This window comes from Mus caroli, unplaced genomic scaffold, assembly GCF_978045245.1.
Source record: "Mus caroli unplaced genomic scaffold, Mus_caroli_1 scaffold_11, whole genome shotgun sequence".
Taxonomy (NCBI): domain Eukaryota; kingdom Metazoa; phylum Chordata; class Mammalia; order Rodentia; family Muridae; genus Mus; species Mus caroli.
The window spans coordinates 80,587,547-80,610,010 of record NW_028227266.1 but is presented as its reverse complement, the minus strand read 5'-3'; the positions used below and the strand labels follow the sequence as shown (position 1 = coordinate 80,610,010).

Sequence of the window (22,464 nt, the reverse complement as noted above, 5' to 3'; positions counted from 1 at the left end):
GTCTTCTAATTCCTTTCACCTGAAGTGCCAGAATGGTGACATTGTATGTCACCTCCACACACTTCCCAACTACCTTGTTTACTCCCTGCTCTTTTCAGACAAGCTCATTATACTAAGAAGAAGTCTCAGCTTTTACCAGTCATGTCAGCTGACCGACACTGCCTGCAGACGGTCAGAAATGCACTTGTTGAACCGCCACATTTGGCTTGGCTATTTAATTTTATTTTTGCTTTGATAATGAGAATGACACTATACTGTAAATTTTCCAAAGTTATCGCCATGAACTCTGTTCACTGAATATCCAATATTTTTAAATATAAATCTTGGAATCTAGAATCCAAAATTAAATTAAGAATCATCACAGATTTTTAATTTCTAATATAGCCTTAATTTCAAGAACCTATTAATATTGGGACATTTAAAAATCAGTAATACAATATACCCAAAGCTAAACATAACCCTAAATATGAAAAGAATACTGAAATTTTCTGTAGGCTTAGGGACATAGCTAAAAAAATAGTGCATATACTTAATATACATGAGTTCACTTTCTAGAACCAAATTAATAATAGTAATAAAATAATGAGTAACATTGTATAATAATGAGTTGAACTCAAAATAATAATATACTATAATAAGTAAATGATAAAATAAATATTTAATATAATAAATATTAAAATATTATGATAAAATAATATAATAACAATGAGTTGAAATAATAAAAATAGGCAAACATCTAAGAATATGAATGTATTCTAAACCCTTTTAGCTTCTGTTTCAAAGATGCTAACTGTCCATTTATTCTGCTTGGAGTAACCTCCTGCGAGGTAGGACTCCAGAGATCAATTCTGCCTAACTGGGTCCTCAGGTAGATGCTAGACTTGCTCTCCATGCCCTGCATTTATTGTACCAAGGGCTAAGAAGATCTCCAGAAACACACAATGATCCACAATAGATTTTTACAAATATCAGCATATCTTCATGTATTTATTCTGCAAATAGTCACCAATCACCTTTGCTATGACAGGTGCTGTGCTAAGCATCTGATTATATGGATGATGATTATTAACATAATTCCTGAAAGCATGATTCAAGTTCCACAGGACAGACAGACTGCTTACACAGGCATAAGTTACCTGATATGTGCTGTGAAAATGCAGACTCTGAGACCTCCAAGGAAACTCAATCCTGTCTAGAGAAGTAGTCACAGGATGTAGAATAGTACTCTATCAGGAAAACTGAACACTATTTAGGCAGACAAAAAGGAGAGGGAGAATATGCCACCAGAAATAAAAAATATGTGTACAAGCTTTGAGCAAGGCAATGGCAGACAGTAACATAAGTGAAAAAGTTCCCCATCCATAGTACAGAATGTGATGGAACCCAAAGTGATGAGGCTGGGATAGAGAAGTAAGTCCCAACCACTGAAGAAGCTGTGGTCCAGCTTAAGGATTTGAGACTTCTCCCCAGAAGCAAATTAGAAAACCCGAGACTGCATACAAAAGTAGGAAAAGTGGATGCTGCAAGAATCAAGGCACTATAAATAGGATCAATTAAGCAAGATAAAGTTATACAGTTTAATTTGGATAATTAAGTAAAACTATTTCCATTAGGAATGACCAAATATGGAGAGAGTCGAGCATGCACAGAAATCAGAGTCCACCTAACTCAAGAGGTTATCTGAGCACCTAAGAAAATTTCCTAGAAGCCAGCTTCTGCCAAGAGGATGATTAAATAAGCAATCAGATTCAGAGCCCTGTACCAGGAAGATGAGAGGAAGGTTGACTTCTGTCTGAAATGTTATCTTCATGGGTGAGCTCTGCCTCTCAAGATATAACCTGTTCTCTGTGTCCTCATGTCTGTGGTCCTTCTATGTTCCTTTTGGGTCATCATTACTACAGAGACAACTTTAAAGGATCAACATTTCTTCAGGATGTGTTAGGATAATTAAGGTACCGATATTTCTTAATCTGGGACTTACATTACTAAAACTATTTGATATTCTAATCAGTTAAACTTTAATTTTCATTGTTTATATTCATGGATTTCTAATTATCTGATTAATTCAATTTTGTGTAATGTGTATACCATTTTTAATATATAACTATAAATTTCCTTTCATTATTCAAATTCAATTATCCAACAGAATCTCTATTGAGTGCATCTTTTTAATGCATGTATATTATCCGACTGTTTTAGATTAACCACAATTTTAGTCAAATTTCAATTATGATCATATTCTATCATTTATCTAATGAGTGCTACATAATAACAGAGAAGTAAATGCTTATGTCTTCATGGTCCAAGTTCTCTCAGCATCTATAAATTAGTTCATATCTCAATACATAATATGAAGGTCACAGTTGTGTCTGTGAGACAGATTCTCTGTACGTGGTCTGGCACAGGATAAGAACATAGAGATGGACTAAGGCTGAGTGAGCTACAACGAGGAGAATGGCACTGAGCTTACTAAAGCAAGCTCTGGCTCCAGTCTGGCTGAGTGTACACAAGACTGGGGTAATCTACAGTTCCGGATCTGTTGCCTTGCTATCATCAGCGCAGCTAGAACCATTGTGCTGAATCCACATTACACAGGATGAAAAATAGAAACTGTGGAAGTAGTGAAGCCCTTAGGGTATAATTCTCAGGACAAAGATCAGCAAAGGAGGCCAGGGAGACAAGTACAAAAAAAAGAAATGTCAGCCAGGCGGTTCACAAAGCAATCCTGGACACAGAGGCAAACAACAACAACAACAACAACAAAAGCAAAATAAAATAAAGCAAAAAACAAAAACAAACAGAAAACTCAACCATGTTCATCCTTGCATGTTGAACACCACTTGCACCCCTGTACTCACTTACTAAACAAATATGTAAATCAACAAATTAATTGGGTCTTCTTTTGCTTTTGTTTTTGTTCTAGCCAATTGTTTGCTAGATTTATGTAGCTGTCATTTATGAAAACATAAAAATTGTAGTATAAACAACATATACCCCATGCTGCTTCCCTCATTTGAATGCCAAGCAACTGTGAAGGTACAAATACCTGATCAAAATGCCCCTCCCCAACTGTCACTAAAATTTTAATCGTCACAGTATTCAATAAAGCCCCTTGAATTTTTTTTAATAGTGGAAAAACTGCCACTGACATCTCATCTTTGACACTCTAATAGGTTAAGGACAGTAATTAACCCCTTCCTACTATGCTTTTACATTTCTTTTATCCATTTATTCAGCCCTAGATTAAATTCTGGCAAACATCATAAGGCCATCTTCAACAAAGCTCTTTGATTGAAGAATATTATTTTTCTCCCTATACAATGGAGTAGATTCCTGGAGTAAGAGACACCGTGCTCATTATTCATTCCAGTCACTCATGACCTCAAACCATCCCTCAGAAATGAAGAATAAAAAACTGTTAGCAGTACTTTAACCATTCTCTACCTTTTAAAAGTTCATTAGCAGAATCTGCTTCAGCTACAAGAGCAATGTCACCAGGATACTGGTTCGTGTCATCCCCATAGTTTTTCATCCTTAGTATGCCAGTTAATGGCTACCACAGTCCCAAATCATCTCTTGGCTTGGCAGGGTGCATACAAGAACCAAGAGGTTGAAGAAATGATTTTCTAGTCCCTATTTTCAAGGGCCTCTATCTCTTCATCCAATTAGCTACGTCCTCCCACATGCTTCTGTCCTTAACCAGAACTCTCAAAACCTCCCTAAGTCTTTTAAGGATCAACACACTGGATATCAGCACATTTTCCAAATAAAATGAACAACTTTCAAAAGAAAAAAGTTGCCTACTGAATAAGACTTGTGCCTGATACAAATCACTAAAAATGCTTGAGACAGATGCTATATAGTATTCACGATTCTTTCCTTCCATCCTCTTCCCTCTCTTGCTGTCTTCTTTTTTTTTCTGTCTTCAATTACTTTTTTACTTCTACTGAACATTTCAGTAAAATAAACAAATAGTATAATTCTAGAATCAGTTTCTGCTTATCCCTTCTATAGCATAATTCCCTAAGGAATACACTCATTAAGAAAGTATTGAAAATCAATCAATACAAAAATATCTGGGATCCTAAGATACTGTATAAACAAACCATTTCAGCTCTGCTTCATTTAATTTTAGATTTTTCTATTGTTTCAGTGGACAGTTGAAACAAATTACATTCCATAGCCTATCAGTTTTTCCAGAAGTATTCAATTCAGTATCCATTACGAGTCTCTGAACACTAGAGAAATCATTTCAAATATGGTGAAACACTGAAAACTCCAGAAAGAAATACTTAATAATATAAATATATCTTTACTATGTTTCTGATTCTTTGGAATAATAGGTTCTACCAAACAAGTCATTCCATCCTTGCAAATGAACTATCTTTAAACAACCACTAAATTCTTATTTTACTTTCCTTACATTTTAACTCCCCATTCTCTTCATTTTTCATCTCTCCTTTAATGGCTACTCAATTCCTGTGCATACTAAGGTAGTCCTATTTTTAAGTTTGAGACTATAAGTGGAGAGACAGAACACGTCCAAACACCTGCATTGGAACACTGGACCTGAAACTCCAATGTGAGGAAAACTTATTATCATTATATAATTTTTGAAAATACCTCTTAGAGGTACTGTAAATGAAAGATATAAAACAAGTTATCACACAGTTCCTTAGTGTCTATAAATACTTACAAGCATCATGTGCACTATCTTGGTACTACAAATAGAATTTGGATGAGAAGCAATATTGTTGATATCATGGGATCTTATGATAGGCATAGTTCAAGATTGCAGGGATTTTTTACATTTTGTAATGGTATTAATCCTATAATTTTACAGAAAAAAAGAATGGTTGTTTATGTTTACTATTTGTTCACTGTGAATATTCTAGGAACTCATCAAAATGGGACACTATGGAGACAGAATATGGCTATAAATTATGCAGTATTAGAATTTTATAATTATAATTCCAATTTTTAAAATTAAATTTTATATACCTATAACTATAATTATGTATTAAACTAAAATTATTTAAATTATTAAAGTAAATAATATAATTATTAAGCATAAATTATATAATTATTGGATATAATTAATTAAATTAATAAATATGAATTATTAAAGTATTAAAATTATATTAACCCTTCAACCTGTCCTTTCTGCTGGGACAGACTGATAGCTGGTCTGCTTCACAGAAGACACCATATCCTGAGGCATCCCAGAAGATCTGCTGCACTCAGAGCATTTGGTAAGAACCCTCCTGAAGTCCCTTAGCTGCTGCTGAAAGCCCATCGACTCAGAGACCCATCACTCTGCTAAATCCTGGCCCACCAGAAACCACTCCCCTTCTGCTCAGTCCTTTCTGCTGGGACAGACTGTTAGCTAGTCTGCTCCCCTGAAGATACCACATCCTGATGCATCCCAGGGTAACTGATGCTACAGCCTGAGGCATCCCAGGAGATCCACAGCACACAAGGCAACTGATACCCAGCTTGTCTGCTCCCCAGAAGACAGTACAGCTTAAAGTCATCCCAGGAGTTCCTCTGTACACAGGGAAACTAGGCAACTGACACCAGTCTGAAGAACTCCAGGGAGCTTTGTGGCATGCAGGACAACTGACCCAACAGAGTGAAAGTCTCCCTGGATTTCTGCTGCACACAGAGAAACAGAAACTACAGTCCATAGGTCCCCCTGGAGAACAGCTTCACACAGGACAACAGCTTGACTGCTCCTCTGAATACCAAACAGTCTGAAGGCCACCCAGGAGATCTATTGGAGCCAAGACAACATACATGCAGCTTCTCTGCCCCTCTGAACACCCCCAGTTGTAAGGACCCACAGGAGGTCTCCTACAGGCCTACCAGGAGACCTGAAACAACCCAGGGACAGAAGAGGCAGACTCCAAACAGAGTCACCCAGACCAGCAAACACCAGGGATAACCAGATGGTGAGAGACAAGGGCAAGACCATAAGCAACAGAAGCCAATATATGTGGGCACCATCAGAACCCAGTTCTCCCACCAGGAAGCCCTGAATACACCAACATACCTGAAAATCAGAAAACTGACCTAAAATCCTATCTTATGAAGACAATAGAGTCCTTTAAGGATATAAATAACTCACTGAAAGAAGGAAAACACAGATAAACAGGTAGAAGTCCTTAAAAAGGAAACAAATAAATCCTTAAAAGAAATACAGGAAAAAACAATCAAACAGGTGAAGGAATTGGATAAATTGGTCCAAGACCTAAAAGTAGAAGTAGAAACAATAAAGAAAACACAAATGGAGGCAAACTTGGAAATGAAAAACCTAGGAAAGAGGTCAGGAATTACAGATGTAAGTATCACCAACAAAATACAAGAGATAGAAGAGAGAATCTCAGGTGAAAGAACCAGACAAGTTATTAAGCATCTCACAAGAAAGGCAAAAAGGGAGAACCAGAAGCACATAAAGCTGCCTCCAAAAAGAAGTATAACAGGAACCAACAGCCATCTGTCTTTAATATTTCTCAATATTAATAGACTCAACTCACCTATATATATATACAAAGACATAAGCTAATGGACTGGACATACAAACAAGATCCAGCATTTTGCTGCATATAAGAAACACACGTCAATAACAAAGAGAGATACATCTCAGAGAAAAATGATGGAAAAAGGTCTTCCAAGCAAATGGTCCCAACAATAAGACAACAAAAATAGATCAAGGGGATACAAATTTGCAAAGAAGAAACAAAGTTACCACTATTTGCAGACGATATGATAGTATACATAAGCTACTTCAAAAATTCTACTAGAGAACTTCTCCAGCTGATAAACAACTTCAGCAAAGTGGCAGGATATAAAATTAACTCAAATAAATCTGTAGACTTCCTTTATATAAATGATAAAAAGGCTGAGAAATAAATTAGGGAAACAACTCCCTTCAAAATATTATTTGTGGCTACAAATAATATAAAATATCTTGGGGTAACTCTAACCAAATGAGTGAAATATCTGTATGACAATAACTTTAAGTCTCTCAAGAAATTTATCTAAGATGGTCTCAGAAAATGGAGAGCATATCCCATGCTCATGGATTGACAGAATTAACATAGTAAAAATGGACATCCTACCAAAGGAAATCTACAGTTGCAATGCAATCCCCACAGAAATCCCAACAAAATTCTTCAAAGACATGGAAAAAGCAATTCTCAAACTCATCTGGAAAGGCAAAAAAACAAAAAAAAAAAAACAACAAAAAAAAAACCAAAACGAACCTGAGATTCTTCTACATTACACCAATCAGAATGGCTAAGATCAAAACCTCAAGTGACAACACAAGTTGGCAAGGATGTAAAGAAAAAGGAACACTCCTCCATTGCTGATGGGATTGCAAACTGGTACAACCATTCTGGAAATCAATCTGGAGGTTCCTCAGAAAACTGGAAACAGATCTACCTGAAGACCCAGCTATACCACTCTTGGGAATATACCCAAAAGATGCTCCACCATGCCACAGGGGCACTTGTTCCTCTATGTTCGTAGTGACCTTGTTTGTGAGAGTCAGAAGCTGGAAACAACCCAGATGTCCCACAACAGAAGAATGGATACAGAAAATGTGGTTCATTTACACAATGGAGTACTACTCAGCTATAAAGGAGGACATCCTCAGTTTTGCAGGCAAATGGAGGGAACTAGAAAATATCATCCCGAGTGAGGTAACTCAGACCCAAAAGCACATGCATGGTGTGTACTCACTAATAAGTGGATATTAGCCAGGAAGAAAAAGAACAGTATACCCAAGATACAGTCCACAGAACTCAGAAAGGTCAACAAGCTGAAAGGCCCAAATAAGGATGCTTCAGTCCCACTTGGGAAGGAGAAGAAAGCAACCACAAGGGGGGGGGGGAGGGAGGAACCTGAGAGAGAAAGGGAACCAGGGCAGGGTAGGGGAACATGGTCTGGTACTGGATGGGGGAAAAGGATTGAAGCCCTTAGGGCCAGCAGAAAGAATGGAAACAGGCAGTCTGGGGAGATAGGAGTTTTGGGGTTCCCTCCAGAATGTACGAGAGACCTGGGAGGTGAGATACTCTCAGGACTCAAAGGGAGGGAGCCTATATGAAATACCCTACAGTGGTAAGAGAGAACTTGTAGAGTCTACCTCCAGCAGAAAGACAGGGCATCAAGTGAGGAATGGGTTGCCATCCCACACCCCATAAAGAACCAACAAGCAGCTGAAAGCATCAGATGCAGATATCTGCACCAAATCAATTAAGAGAAGCTGTTGACCCTTGTGGTTGAATTAGAAAAAAGCTGGAAGAAGCTGAGAAGTGGGGAGAGCCTGTAGGAGGACCTGCAGTTTCAATTAACCTGGACCCCAGAGATCTCTCAGACACTAGATCACCAACCAGGCAGCATGTAGCAGCTGATATGAGGCCACTAAAACATATACAGTAGTGGACTGCCTGGTCTGTGTTCAGTCAGAGAAGATGCACCTAACCCTCAAGAGACTGAAGGCCCTAGGAAGTTTAGAGGTCTGGTGGGGTGGGGGTGGGGATTGGGACTCCTCTTGGAGACAGGGGAGATGGGGAGGAGCTATGGGATGTGGAACACTCAGAGAGTGTACAAGGAGGGGAATAAAATCTGGAGTGAGAAAAGAAAAGAGAAGGGAAGGGGAAGGGGAAGGGAGAAGGAAGAGGGAAGGAAGGGGGAAGGGGAAGTGGAAGGGGGAAGGGGGAGGAGAAGGAAGGGAGAGGAGAAGGGAAGGGAGAGGAGAAGGGAAGGAAGAGGAGAAGGGAAGGTAGAGGAGAAGGGATGGGAGAGGAGAAGGGAAGGGAAGGGAAGGGAAGGGAAGGGAAGGGAAGGGAAGGGAAGGGAAGGGAAGGGAAGGGAAGGGAAAAGGAAAGGGAAGGGAAGGGAAAAGGGAAGGGAAAAGGGAAGGGAAAAGGGAAGGGAAAAGGGAAGGGAAAAGGGAAGGGAAAAGGGAAGGGAAAAGGGAAGGGAAAAGGGAAGGGAAAAGGGAAAGGGGAGGGAATGGGAAGGGGAGGGGAGGGGAGGGGAGGGGAGGGGAGGGGAGGGGAGGGAAAAAATAATAACATACATTAAGAATTATAAATTGAAAATAAAACTTTAAGATATAATTATAATTGAATTACAATTATATAATTATAATTTTATAATTAAAATGATAGATTTTGGTTTATACAATGAGATTTAGTAACATTTAGATAGGTAGTCATCATGTTTCTCACATCCTGTCGTAATGTTTTCCACATACTAAGTCTATATGTCATGCACATAATCCTTCCCAATTAGTGTCTCTGTACTACCTACTGCACACATGTGTGCAATGCTTTGGCACACACAAATATCAGAGTACCTCCTTGCCTCTGTTCACCTTGGCAATGGTAGGCACAACCATCTTCTCCTGCCTTCACAGTTCAGGTTTCCCTGTAAGTTTTACACAATTACAATCCAACTACTATTTATTCTTGTGTGTGTGTGTGTGTGTGTGTGCATGTGCCTATGTGTCTGTGTTGTGTGTCTGTTATCTTCTGAGACTGGACCCCTCTGTCAGCAGGCCTCCTCCTAGGACTTCAGGTCTCGATTGAAGCCACTTGGCTGCTCTGACTACCACCTAGGCAGTGTGTTGGTGGTTTGGAATCCAACTACTATTTAAATGCTAAGAAAAAAAAACTGAAAATATATTTTCTGTTCCTGCCTACTCATCTGCTCTGAGTTTTCTAACCATGTATCTATCTCCCCTCTATATTTCTCCCACACTAGACTCTATCAGAAAAGTCTACACTCCATTTACCTGTTTTCTTACAACTTTTCTCTGTTCACACAGAAATGATTACAACCCATTTAACAAGGTAGAGTAGGAGGCTCAAAATTCTTAAATTTGCCCATAGCCAGTCTCTGAACTCATTCCCAACAAACATCAGAAATATTTATTTTGGAAAACATCCAAAAACACATTTGTCTTTTAAGTTCTGATTCTTATGAACCTAGTTTAATTCACTAAACTTCACACAAGATGTCTTAGTCTGTTTTCTGTTATTACACTTGAAACCGGACTTATAATAGGTAAAGAATATGCATTTATTCAGCTGACACATTAAAAGGTCACAGCTAAGTGGCTACACCTGGTGATAATTTTCTGGTTACTAGGGACTCTGTGTATAGTCCATAGATCTATGGCAGAGTCGAGAATCACAGGGTAAGAGTGCAGAACACAGAGTCTAACTGGTCATTAATAACAGACCCACTCTGATAATAATCCATTAGCATACTAGTGAAGTCACGTTCTATGGGATCCAACTGGCCATACCTCCGAACAGCTTGCACAAAGGATCATGGGCTTTGGAGAGAGCTTATGGAATACTAATTGTATTCCTATCTCCAGTGACTGCTATGTTCCACATACAGTCACCAAAAAAAAAAAAAAAAATGTATTTTAGCACCTTACAATGTGTTAGGATTTAGTCTGGAACAAAAAAAGATGCTTCCTCCTCCCCACCATCATAATCGTTGATGTCATCGTCGCCTTCATCATCATCATCATCCATTCTCCTCCTCAATAAATGTAGACTCTAGATCAGGAGGTAAGGCAGCACCCACGCAAACCTTCCACAGAATGGCTCATGGAAGATGAAATGGGGAGAGCAGCATGGTCAGGGGGAAGCTCACAGAGGAGATGACATTTGGGAATAACGTGATCTAATTTAAATCGTGGTCTGACTTACATGTTTCTGTTCCTCAGTTACCAGAATTGTTTCCTAATCATTCTTCTGCTTCAAAAAAAAATATTCCTGAATGAAATGAAGTCATGGGATGTATGTTCCAGTTTGCACTAGGGAACCAGTATAATCTCTAATAAAATCCCCTGTAACGTTCACAAGGGTCCTAGTGAGGACATTTATATAGTGAGCGTAACAATAATGACAACTTTCCTCGGTTAATACTTAGTTAGGGCCTTTCTGAGCTTTCTGAGGTCAACTCTCCTTCTTTCTTCTTTTCATCGCCAACTTGCTTTCTGAAACTCTGGTTACCCAAAAATGCAATGCTAATGGGATTCTGAATGGGGGTGCACTCTCTACTCCTCTCTCTTAGCTCATATCTCTGTCTTTTGCTAGATCCTCTGAAACAATTTCATTCACAAGTATACAGATCTGGAGCAGCAGACCTCCAAAATTTTCCAAAGAATTAGGCAGGATGAATGGCTTCTTTGGCATTTGATCAATGCTTCTATTACCCTCTATTGGAATCACATCACAACTGGGTTAATTTTAGGTCTGTTTCTTCTACTAGAATGGTGGGTGATCAATAGAGAAAATAGTGCCTCATCTTGCATGTTTTGGGACCTAAATTCCTCCCCAGAGCTGGTACTTTGTCAGTTACAGTTATTATAAAAGAGAAAATAAAATAGTAGAATTAAAGAATGAGATTTTAAAATGAATTCTTCATTGACCACAGACATTATTGTCACTGAGTGGCAGTATGCTTGCTGTAAAATACTCACAGCCCTGGGTTCAATCTTTATTACCATAATCATAACAATGATAATATAGAATTTTCACTCTAGAGTAACTTACGTCTGTTAATTTAATCTCCTAGTCTAATGTGGTTTCTTCATTAGGCAGGAACAGTATCTTGTAATGATTAACTAATTAACTAAAGGAAAAAAGTCTATTGGAGCAAGAAGATAATGTCTATATTTAAAAAAAACTCTCAAGTTTGTAATAAATTCCTAGCTAATTATGGTATAATGGGTTCATAGATTGCTGAGAAGTGATTCACATACCATTCTTAAACAATCCTGAGGAAATCCTACTGAGGAAAAGTTTTTGACGTAACTGTAGGACTTCTGCTTCTAAGGCTTCAAGTTTTGATTTCCATTTGGACTCCTTCTGGGTCACCAAGGTGGCCAGGTACTCTGTATATTCTCTGCTGCTTCTGTCTGCTGGTTTTGAGTGGATAATCGCCAACGCCAGTGCCAGCTTTGAAGTTTTCAAATACCATGGCTGGATATCCATCTTGGCTTTTGTCCCTATCATACAATGAAATAAAAGTACAAAATTTCCTTTCAACTTTTTATTTGAACAAAATAGATCTTTCAGAGTAGGGCTAATTAAAAAGTTCATAATATAAATTGATTCCAAGGAACAGAAACAAAATTTTCAAGAACTAAAAAATAGTATGAGTCTTTATGGGCTTTCCCAGTTCACTTTAACATATCTACTGATGTCTTTGTTCAACTCATGTTTAAATAGTCAAAGTAGTGAGACTTCATGGGTGTAGCTTCTGGCGTTACTAGAAAACACAATCTCAGAGGCTTCAACCAGATGCAAAGAACTAGGAAAATAAGGAATACTGACAATAGGAGAAATAGTCTCCCCTGGGGAAGGACAAAAGAACTGGTTATCCATTCCAAATGGTCAGCCATGAAAACAAACATGAGTAACATTGACAGGCTGAGCACAGGTTGTTGTTAGCAATAGATGTATATATACACATATACACATATATTTGCAGCAACAATTAATGAATAGGAAGCACAAAAAGTTAAAAGATAGAAAGGAGAAGTATATGGAAAGATTTGGAGGGGGAAAAGAAAAGGGGAAAATAATGTAATTAATTTACAATCTCAAAAAATAATAAAATAAAAAATCTTTCAAATATTTGCATTGTTGAGGTTATTTATCCTGTGCTTTCAACTACTCCAACTGCTGCTACGTGGATACTTTTCCAAAACATTAATGTTTTGCAATCTTGAAGTATAAATACATTTAAAGGGAGAACATGATGCAAAATCAACTTAGTTTATTTTTCATCCTGTCTACGGAAGGTAGGTGCTGTGGCTTCCACCATATTTTCCCGGATTATCACAGAGGCTCTGAACATAAAACATACAATAAAAATGTTTACTGAGTCGTTAAAATACAGTAGCTGTTCATGCCTGCAATGTCCATTTCCATATGACACATTCAGCCATCTGAAGATCAAAGCCATTTGAGTAAAAACTTGTACCTCCTCTGAGAATGTACAGATTGGTTTTTCTTGATACTTCTTAATGTCATTTAACAACTGTACATTGTAGTCACATATTTAGGTATCTTAATGACAACATGAAGTACACACGAGGATATGCATAGATCATATGTGAATAGCCAACCATTTATATAAAGGACTTGGGCATTTACATGGGCATTTACATCTGAGAGGCTCCTAGAACCCCTTTCCCCAAAGCTCAGAGATGACCATGCAAAAATGCAGAGTCTGGTTACAACATTGATCCTGCTAACACAATTTCACATCATACCCCATACTTTATCAACTGTACTTCCACTGCTGTAGAGCTGCAATGTCCAAGTTCTTTCCCATTTACACCTCTACTAATTAATTTTCACTATTTATCATGTCCGGATTCCCTTTTAGTTGGCTAAGGCCTGTCTATGTATCCTTCCTGGATACATAGATCTCCAACCCAAGATCACATGGACTTATATCTGATATCCTGCCATTGAGAAAATAACAAAAACCCTGATACCACTTCTCTCTCTCTCTCTCTCTCTCTCTCTCTCTCTCTCTCTCTGTATGTATGTATCTTTCTCACCCTTCCTCTCGTGTGTGTGTGTGTGTGTGTGTGTGTGTGTGTGTGTGTGTGTGTACATGTGTGTGTGTGTGTGTGTGTGTGTGTTGGTTGTTCCTGAGTGTCTCCATTTGTGGGGATGAACATCTCTGCATGTACATGTAGAATCCAGAAATCAATCTTTCCTGTGTTCTTCTTTATCAATTCTCCAGTTATTTTTAAGAGAGTCTCCCTCATTGACCTAAGAATCTTACCATCTTCCCCATTAGTTTAATAAGCTGGATGAAATGCTCAGGGCTTGTCTTGTCTTTTCTCCCCCTGCACTAGGATTATAGTGCACACACACTATCACAGGGGCTCTCTAGATGAGTCTTGGAGATCTGAACCTGGGTCCTCATGCTTGCTAACTGAACAATCTCCCCAACCCCTAATGATTCACTATAAATCTGATAAACACAAAACCTCATATACTCTGCACGGCACTACTTTTGTAATGAAAACTGGGCTGACAATTGAATAGTTAAGAATAAAATAAAGTTATGATTATAAAACTATTACTTAGCCATCAAAAATTATGTATTAGTAGGAGACATTTTATTTAGAGGGAAAATTACTAATGATATACTGAGTGAAGTAAATGAGAACAGAGAAATCTAAAAGATATACCAAAGTCTTCAATTACATAAAAAAGAGAAACACAAAAACTAAATTAATACTTCTATATAATTTTAGAATGATTGATTTTTATACTTTCTCTGTGATCCTAGTTATCAACAGACATCACATTTTATTAAACTATCAAAAAGTTCATTTACAAAATATGAGCATAATGGCATATTGGGACCCTTTCACTGCTGCTGAATAAATGCACCAAGGACTAGAATAGTGGGATGGAAATGATGATTAGAATTATAGTCCAACCTTATTTTAATTTTGGCAACAGCCATCCCACTTGCTGGCTCACCCTCCATCTGTTATGTCAAGGATATGGCTAAGGATTCTGACACTTGTTAGTCTCAGAAAAGCATCCTGCATGCATTATCACAGATATATGGATGGTCCTTTCTGACAAAGTAACCCTACTTGTATATTTAACATTAATAAACACACACACACAAACACACACACACCAGAAAAAAAATAGAACCAATTTAAATTTGTTTTAGTTAGAGAAAAAAGTCCTCAAATGCAAATGTGTATGGTGAGAATACAGCCTGGAAAGGAAAAACAGAAAAATAGTTTGGTAAAATAAGAGTGAAGAGTTCCCTGGTTTATATGTACAGCCAAATCCACAGAATCTTGCAGAAATACTTAATTGATTTAAGTCATTTAATTGACTGCATGTTCTGATATTTAGTCTTTGCATGAGATTTGTCTTTAAACCATGCTATTGGTCATTGGAAAAAAAAGATCAAATTCCTAAGTCCTTTGGTTTGTTACTAACTCAGGGTCTGAACATTAATTAGAACAGAATCACCAATGAGCTTACCAATTGCTAATAGAGATACCAATTGCAGAGTTTTAGGGTGCAAATCAAACAGAAAACACATACAGACTATAAGCTGCAACTAATCAGATTGGGGTACAAGATATGTGTGTGTGTGTGTGTGTGTGTGTGCGTGTGTGTGTGAGAGAGAGAGGGAGAGGGAGAGGGAGAGAGAGAGAGGGAGGGAGGGAGGGAGGCAGGGAGGGAGGGAGGGAGAGAGAGAGAGAAAAGGAGAGAGGGAATTTTTTAAATTAGTTAGCCATACAAATCTATTTGCCCTAAAATTTAATGGAAAAAGTACAAGCTTCTATGACATACAAAATATATATCTGGTCTTTGATCCCATTTTTGATGCAAAGGTCCTGAATCCTTTAGATTAGAAATTCCTTACTGGCGCTAGATAGTCTTGTTCTATTGCGGTAACTTCTATCATGTTTCCAAATGGATACTGGGTGCCAGGAAGGGTAAACCAAAACTAGACAGTTGTTGGAATTTTCATTACTAACTCCCACTTCAATCTCAGGAAGAAGCAGAGATAGAAGACAGATAACAATGCATAGTGCCTACCTAAGGACACTTAGAGCAGCAAATAAGGAGAAAAAAGTCTTCAAAGAATGGAGAACAGAGAGCTCACAGGTTAATAGACAGACATATCAAGATGATGGGAGTATCTGCATACAAAATGAGTATCCCAGCGTTGTGAACTTCACAACAGAGACCATTAGAAGCTCTTCAAAGAGGTTGTTCCTGGCACGCATCCTTTGTGGCAGTCTCTAAGAGGCACATTTCCTCTTTGATTAGTAGATAAAATCCCTTATAATGGACAGAGCCCGGGTAATCTGAAGACCCTGCATGCTGCACTTGAACTTGTGGTAGTCTTTGTAACTAGACCATCACACTTGTGCAGTCTAACCCACGAGGGTCCCAAGGGTCAGGAATGAACTGAACTATTGGACAGCTCATTGGATAATTAGAGAATTTGATGTTACAAGTGGAAAGTACCTTAGTTTCCTAACTATACTCAAAAAGCCTTTTTAAATTCAATTTATACACAAATAATTATAGTAAATAATTAAAATGAACATTAATGTTTCCCAAGTAAGTCTTTAGTGTCTTCGATTTTTTTAGTAGTTTGAAACATAAAGTTCTATAATTACATTATATGCATGTTAGTTTAAATAGGATTTTTCTTTCTACTTGGGAGAAGCTCTTATCATAAAAGTCCTCCACTGAGCTGCGGAATGCTAATCTAGCGGATTCTTGTGGCCCCTGGATTCTCCATCTGGCAATGAATGGTGCTCTGTCAACACCGCTTCTGTAATTCTATCAGCCCTCTCTCTTCTGCCTCCATAATGAACTGTAGTATGAGATTAATGACCCAAACCTATCAAACTATTTTGAACTATCAAAACTATTTTGAAGAAGCATAATCCAATATTCTGAAGTTGCTTAATTTCCCAGAACACGGATCAAAATCCTATCATAACAAAATCCACAACTCGCTCCTCTCTATCATACTGGTGAGAATTTAAAATAGATAATTATTTACAAGAATCAACTCTTACTATGGTATAAGCATCTATAAAAGGGTTAAAACCTTGGCCTTGAAATATAAGTTGGTTTTACCTTTAAGAAGCATTCGCAGGTAAATAGGGAAATTTATTCTCACAAATGATTCACTGGACATTTTGATTATCAAAAAAACTGTCACCAGGTTGAACAGGTAACACTGAAGATTAAAACACGTAAAGAAATGTTCAATACCTGTAGTCATCGGAGAAATGCAAATTAAAATGATTCTGAGATTCCACCTACTACCCATCAGAATGGCTAAGATTAAAATTTCACAAGGATAGCACATGCAGTCAAGGTTGTGGAGCAAGAAGGGACACTCCTTCACTGCTGGTGGGAGTACAAACTTGAACAATCACTCTGGAAAGCAATTTGGCAGTTTCTCAGAAGATTGGAAATAGTTCCACCTCAAGACCCAGCCATACTGTAACTCCTGGGGTATAAACTCAGAAGATGCTCCACCATCCGACAAGGACACCTGCTTAACTATGTTGACAGCAGCTTTATTCGTAATAGCCAGAAACTAGAATAACATAGACCTCAACTGAAGAATGGATATAGAAATGGTGTACTATCTAAACAATGGAATACTACTCTGCCATTAAAAACACAGACATCATAAATTTCGCAGGCAAATGGGTAGAACTAGAAAATATCATCCTGAGTGAAGCAGCCAGGACCCAAAAAGGACATGCACAGTATGTATGCACTTATAAGTGGATATTAGCCATAAAGTACAGGATAACCACACTTCAATCAACAGACCCAAAAGAAGCCAAATAACAAGGAGCACACAAAGGAGGGGGTCAAATCTTTCTCAGACGGGCAAACAAAATAGTTATCAGAGATGGAAGGAGGGAATTGGGTGGAAGAGGAAATGTGGAGGGGATGAGGCAGGGAGAGGAGGTCATACATAGGGAGAGTAGGGTAGAAAGAAGGAAGAGTGGCTGAGGAACAGGTGCAATCTCTAGGACTTGCCAGAGGCCTGGGATGGGAAGAGGCCCCAGGAGGGAAATTCTAGCTGAGATTCCTAGAAATGGGGAACATGGATCCTAAAGTGGCCCCTTCCAGTAGCCTGGTACGACTCCCAGTGGAAAGATAAGGCCAGCAACTCACCCACAAAGCCTTGGACCCAAAATATGCCCTGCCTATGAGAAGTGCAGGGGCAAAGATAGAGCAGAGTCTGAGGGAATGGCCAACCAATGATTGCCCCAAACTGAGATCCATTCCATGGGCTAGAACCAATCCCCAACACTATTCATGATATTCTCTTATGCTTGCAGACAGGAACCTCTGAGAGACACCACTCAACAGCCAATGGAAAGCCAATGGAAAGAGATGCAGAGACTCACGCCCAAACACTAGAAGGAGCACAGGAAGTCTTACAGAGGAGCTGGGATGAATGTGATCTGACAAATTAAAAGTAAAAAATGAACCATGATAGAAAAATATGCACTTATCAAATATCAATATTGGGCCATCAGGGCCCTGGAAATATCAGAACAGTAAGTTATTATGAGACTTTTAATATAACGAGTTCACTAGAGTTTGGACAATGTAATTTTTGGATTAGTTCCAGCTGACAAATTCCCTAATGATTGTTATAGTTTCAGCACATAGTTAGTGTGAAGTGCTCAGCAGACTAACATTTCGTGAAGTTTTACATAAAAGAATCAGGAGCTACTCAAGATTTCAGCTCTGTCTACTTTAATTATTAAAAGGCAGCTCTAAAAGCCTTTCTAGCCGAGGCTGGGTGACGGGAGGGAGGCTGGTAAAGATAAAAAAAAAAAAAAAAAAAAACACACTGCCTTTGCAGATTTCTTTTTTCTTTCTATTTCTGCTCCAGTCCCATCAAAACAGCCAACTATCTTTTTTCCCCCCCTTAGGGGCAGGGGAGAAGGGTTAACTAGTCATAGATCGTTAAATCTATGGCCTCTTGCGGCTGTTTTACTGCATTTGCTTTTATGTCCTCATACTCTCCTTCCCTCTTCGCCATTGTCAGAGGGCGTGTCTCCTTTGAATGTCTGCAGAAACAAGCGTGGAAACAATGGATCATAGACATCTTATAAATCCCGAAAAGTGCACACAAATCATGTCCTACGGCGCCATTGGTTTCCACTTCACAGATCCATGGAAGGAAATGCGGGCAGAGGGGTACTACTTATGTGTAGTTTAAAAAATAGTTGAGAAGAATTATCAGTGCCTCTCCTATACACTCCTATTTCATAAGGCGGAATAGGTATTATTCCGAAAAAAAAATATATATATAAAGCCTTAATTCAAGGCATATAAAACATCCGAGGAACTCTATGACTCAAACCCATAAACTGCACAAATTTATATAATTTAAAACCTGTATTCTAGAGATGGCAGAAGCTACACATCATGACATGATGAGACTGCGCAGAACATAGAGTAAAGAAACAGCCAGGAAAAATAGCAGAGCACTCCCCCAGATCAGACAGAGGGAGAGAGACAGCAGCCTTATGAGCATCAGCTAAGCCAGGTCTTCAGCTTTGAAGGATAAAGGACTAGAGGGGAGATAGAGAAGCAGGTCTCCAAGAACACACATGAGGCCTTATCCAAAAAAATACTGCTTTACAAAAAGAAACAAACAAACAAACAAACAAAAACTAACTATGATGCTATACCTGCTTGAACTTTGTTTTTGTATAATCTGAGGAAATGACCCCAATAAACACTCAGGAGCCTACAGAGACACTCTCCTTCTCACTCATTCTTACCTCTGATAATGTGCTGTGCTCCTCTGATATCTCAGGCAGAGAACTACAAATCCCTGCTAGCAACTGGCAGTGTTTCAGGGTCCCTCTCAGAGTATCATTTTTCTAAGTCAACCTAATACCTTCTTTTTCTGCTTGGATTTATGTTTTAAAGCAAACTAGATTACAAATCCAGTTTCACAACCATAAATCATATATTATGAAACAGACGATAAACATTAAACATTAATATATGATAATTGCTCTACACCACTTACAACAGCTAGGGAAGTAGAAACTTCCCTTCCAAAACTTTCTGAGCCAGGTGTAAACAGATAAATGAATAAAAAAAATATAATATACATAGACACACAATGTGCCCACCACAGGCACAAAATGGATTTTTTTTTCAGCTCTAAAATAAAATGAAGCCATGACATTCCTTGTAAAGGAGCAAAAATAATCAGATTTTTAAAAATATTTATATTCTTTCCCACACTCAAGTCTACACTTAAATTTATGTGTGTGTGTGCACACCATGCATATCTGTGACAGAGTACAGGTCCGCAAAGAATAAAATAAACCATGAGCATAAGCTTTTTGGTTGTTTTGTTCTTGTTTTTGTTGGTTTTTTTTTTTTTAAATAAAAAGCCAGTGTCCTTAGTAGATGTGACTGAGATGTTTTGTTTATTTTAGTCAGTTATAGTATTTTTTTTTAGGACATTTACTTGCTGGATATTAAGTTGTTAACTTCATTAGCACAAATTGTACACAACTTCATTACTTTCTTTTTGTGCTCAAAGCATGTTTTCCTCTTTAAAAATCAATTTATTAACAGGAAAAGTAGTAAGTTCATTATGAAATATATGTGTAACACATGTATGACACATATATATTTTCATTATACATTGTTCTATCTTGTCTTCCTTCCTCTATCCTGCTTCAGATTCACTGCCTCTTACCTGTTGTTTTTCCTTTCTCCACCCTACCCAGCCCATCTTTCTGCTACTATGGTACACATATTTTCTTACCATTTAAAAAAAATCTGCCTCCTTCCCTTTCTCAAGGTTCCAAATGAACTGAGAGATTCTTTGAGTCTTTAATTTTTTTAAAAAGAGATTATTAATATTTTCCTTTTTATTATTTAAAATGCATTGTATAATATATTAACTAAAGTTTTATTCCCTCGTTCTGTAAGTCTATAAAACCAAAACAGAACATAAATGAAAGTAGAGGAAATGACAAGTTTTACTTCATCAAAATGTCAATCTTTTGTCCAATAAGTCACCATAAAACCAAGAAAAAGGAACCCATCACCCATCATGTAGGTAATTGCATTCTCAGGAAATACATTTAAGTAAGAGATTAATATTCATAATATCAAAAAATACATATAAATCAATAGGAAAATAAAAACATATTTTAAAAAGTGGCCAGAATATGTGAAAAAGGTATTAATAAAAACAGTATATGAACTCAAAAAAGATAGCCATACTGATGATAGAAAAATGTTCAAGTGATCACTTAATTGTATATAATAAAAATTATCTAAATTAAATATTTATTAATATAATCATATCTAAACAAATTGACATGCTTAAAATCATTTAAGTTATGAAAAATAAAGTAAAACTACACATTTATATAAATAAATTTTGCTTTTAAAATTTCATTAATCGCAGCTTTATGAACTTAATATTAAGATTTTTACTGTCTTAAGATACAGTCATATACAGAACACAAAGGAAAGTATAGATGACAAAATCCAAACTTTAAAATACCCAGACTAATCCTGAACTCAGTGTATGGCCCAGGCACGTCAGGACCTTCCTGCCTTAGCCTCCTCAATATGGAGAATATACAGCAGACAAAGAAAGTAGGAATTGATATAAGAACAAAGTGTTTTCCTATCAAGAGTGGCACTCTGCAGCTGGTCCTAGGCACCAGTGGTGTAAAGTGTCTCCTGTCCTTCCTTGTAAAGATTTAACCTCACAGTAGGGATTTGGTTACATTGGTTTATAATTGTTGTATCATTTTTAATGACTTCCCGTGTGTCTGAAAATGTTATAATATAGTCTCATTTTTAAGATTGAACTCTGGAGTGTTTTAAAATAGTTGCCCAAAGATGGATTCTGAGTAACAAATTCATATAGTTCAGATATTCAAATTCAACCCAACTGCTGAAGGAATCACTTACTCTAAATCTTCCTTTTACAAGAAATGTAAAGACTCATCATTTTAAAAATCATTGTTCTGTCTTCTTCAACAAAAATATTCCCTTCAGTTCCATCTAAGACCACTCAGAACTCATCCTTCCACATATATGCTGATGTACATAGAAAGGTAGTATTTCTCATGTGAACTACCATATCAAAAGCATACACATATTTGAACCATTTTTAAAGGGGCCTCCAAACCCTTTTCACAAAAAGAAGAAGTAAAATGCTTACTAGAACCTACACACTGAAACCCACAATATGCTAAAGCATAAAGCAAAGCCCAGCCCTTCTTGGCAACCTTCTCTAACAGGGTAGCCCGGGGGGCCTTGCCCTGCTCCAAGAGCTGCTAGAACCTGCAAGACCACCAACACCAGTCTGAGATCAAGTATTACCAGCATTATCCTTTCTGCCCACTAGAATTAACCTCCGTGGGGGATGGAGACTACCTTAGCACTCATAAGTGTGTTTAAGTAGGGCGATATACTGAACTAGACCAGCTAGTAGAGAGCCTGAGCCACAGTCCCAAAGCATCAAACTATGTCTTGCATGCTGAATCCAGCTCTTGCCTTTGCTTTCTAAGTGTCTCAGAGCCAGAGCACAATCTCTGTAGCTCCCTTTAAGTGTGTGTGTATGTGTGTGTGTGTGATAGGATTGTGTCTAAATCAGCAATAATTCCTTATTTACAAGTTATGATGAAGCTGTCAAGATGGCTCAAAGGGTGAAGGTATTTGGTGCCAAGCAGTGAGTTAAATCACAGGGACCATATGGTAGGAGAGAACTCCCTCAATTTGCCATCTGACGCCACACCTGTGCTGTTGAGTGTATGAACACACAGAGGAACACATATAAGTGTAAAAACTTTAAGTGACAGTGACACCTGGCAGC

General features: G+C 37.8%; 1 protein-coding gene across 1 annotated transcript in view; it reads right to left on the bottom strand.

The window, feature by feature from the left end:
* Mei4 (meiotic double-stranded break formation protein 4) overlaps window positions 1–22,464 on the bottom strand; it is a 150,852-nt gene that overhangs the window by 111,976 nt on the left and 16,412 nt on the right. Inside the window, exon 2 of the mRNA XM_021173376.2 lies at window positions 11,795–12,040. Within this exon, the coding sequence (XP_021029035.1) occupies window positions 11,795–12,026 (232 nt within the window). The 5' untranslated portion in view covers window positions 12,027–12,040. The remainder of the gene's footprint in view (window positions 1–11,794; window positions 12,041–22,464) is intronic.